This window comes from Sitodiplosis mosellana, unplaced genomic scaffold (genome assembly GCF_009176505.1).
Source record: "Sitodiplosis mosellana isolate CC-2019 unplaced genomic scaffold, AAFC_SMos_1.0 Smas_scaffold_2996, whole genome shotgun sequence".
Classification (NCBI taxonomy): domain Eukaryota; kingdom Metazoa; phylum Arthropoda; class Insecta; order Diptera; family Cecidomyiidae; genus Sitodiplosis; species Sitodiplosis mosellana.
Genome location: NW_022598238.1, coordinates 1 through 1553, shown reverse-complemented (window position 1 = coordinate 1553; position 1553 = coordinate 1). Strand labels below are relative to the sequence as shown.

Sequence of the window (1553 nt, the reverse complement as noted above, 5' to 3'; positions counted from 1 at the left end):
CTTCTGAACTGTCACAAATTTCATTTCTTTTTCATATTTTTTGGATTTTTCGACAGATTTGCATTGGCTATGAGTAAGGGAGATGGTCTAGTTATGAGACAGCGCCAGTTATGAGACAGTCAATTATTTCTGTCGTACGCTATGGAAATGTTGGTATGAGAGCTGTCAATGTTCTTTATTTGATGTCCGCCAGTTTTTAGGCGAACACCGAAGTGAATAGACGCATTGCTTGTATACGCACCAAACATCGTGTTGAAAATCGTGTGAAAAAAGGATTTGGAATATTTTTCATAGTGCCAATTTTTTGTGAAAATCAAGTTAAAAAGGTGAGTGTAATGCATTAAAATGTTGTATTTTGATTATATTTTGTGATTCTGGTTCGGATTGTTCGATTATGTGTTGTGGAAAATTTTTTGTGAGTAATGTTCAAAATGGCGTCTCGATCCGGTTATGAGACACCGTGTTGCCCAGTTATGAGACACTCTAGATTTTGCACTGAAAGCGTATAGAAACGTCATATTTTGTCATTTTTGTTGTCAAAACGCATTTATATGCAATTACAATTGTATTTTAACTAATATTCTCGGATTTTCAGCCATGTCTCCTCCAAAAAAGGCTACGCCTAGTCGAAATAAGGTGGTCGAAAATTTTGATGCGCTGTTGCAAGCCATTAAATTATGTATAGTGGAGAAGAAAGGTATTCGAAGGACTGCCCAAGAACATGGAATAGATAAGAGCACCTTACAGCGCTACGTGAAGAAAGTTGCAGACAATTTTGATGATATTGCAACAGTGACAGCCCTCTGAACTATCCAGCTCGGTGTCACTAATGTCTCTTGCAAGCAACACTTCGTCGGTTTTGGATGCGGTTGGCCCTCTACAAGGCAAAACTCCAAAACCAAAGTCGAATCGTGGACGAAAACCGATGGAAAGTGCTGAATTGACTTCTCCGGAAACCATGTCCGTTTTGAAGCAAAAGGCACTTGCGAAAGCGCAAAAAGCAGCAGCGAAAGCGGAAAAGGCAGTAAAGAAAGCAACGCCAAAGAAGCCAACCCCTAAGAAAGCAGCACCGAAGAGAGCAACATCAAAAGCAACACCACCGCCCAAGCGCCGTAGAACTGAAAAATCACCACCGTCCGATGAAGACACGGACTTCTGCATCATTTGTTTGACGCTGTTACCAAACAAATTGACTGCTGAAAATTCCATCCAATGCAACGTATGCACGCGGCCAGTTCACTTGAAATGCGCTGACATGCGTGCAAGCTTCTTTACTTGCAAACACTGCGACAGTGACATGGAACAAGAAGAAGATGAGGATTTCGATGATGATGATGAATGAAAATTGTTATTTCCTTGTCATGTAAGGCCATTAAAGGCCCAATTTTCTTTATATTAGCCATTTAAGGCCTTTATAATAAATAAAGAATAATATTTGAACATTTTATGATGAGTTTCCTTCATATTTATCCACTTGTATTCAATTTTTCTGGGTGTCTCATAACTGGACCAAAATTTTTTTGGGGCCAAAAAAATAGTCCTCACAAGATTGG

The 1553-nt window shown here is 39.4% G+C and overlaps 1 protein-coding gene across 1 annotated transcript; it reads left to right on the top strand.

Moving 5' to 3' along the window:
* The first annotated feature begins 83 nt into the window (after nt 1–83).
* LOC129571622 (uncharacterized) lies at nt 84–1376 on the top strand. The gene is made up of 2 exons (XM_055451441.1): nt 84–326; nt 596–1376. Exon 2 carries the CDS (start codon nt 830–832, stop codon nt 1340–1342), a length of 513 nt encoding a protein of 170 aa, XP_055307416.1. The 5' UTR covers nt 84–326; nt 596–829; the 3' UTR covers nt 1343–1376.
* The last annotated feature ends 177 nt before the right edge of the window (nt 1377–1553 follow it).

What these genes read in the sequence shown, in the direction of transcription:
- LOC129571622 (XM_055451441.1), top strand. Translation starts at nt 830, where the DNA reads ATGTCTCTTGCAAGCAACACTTCGTCGGTTTTGGATGCGGTTGGCCCT.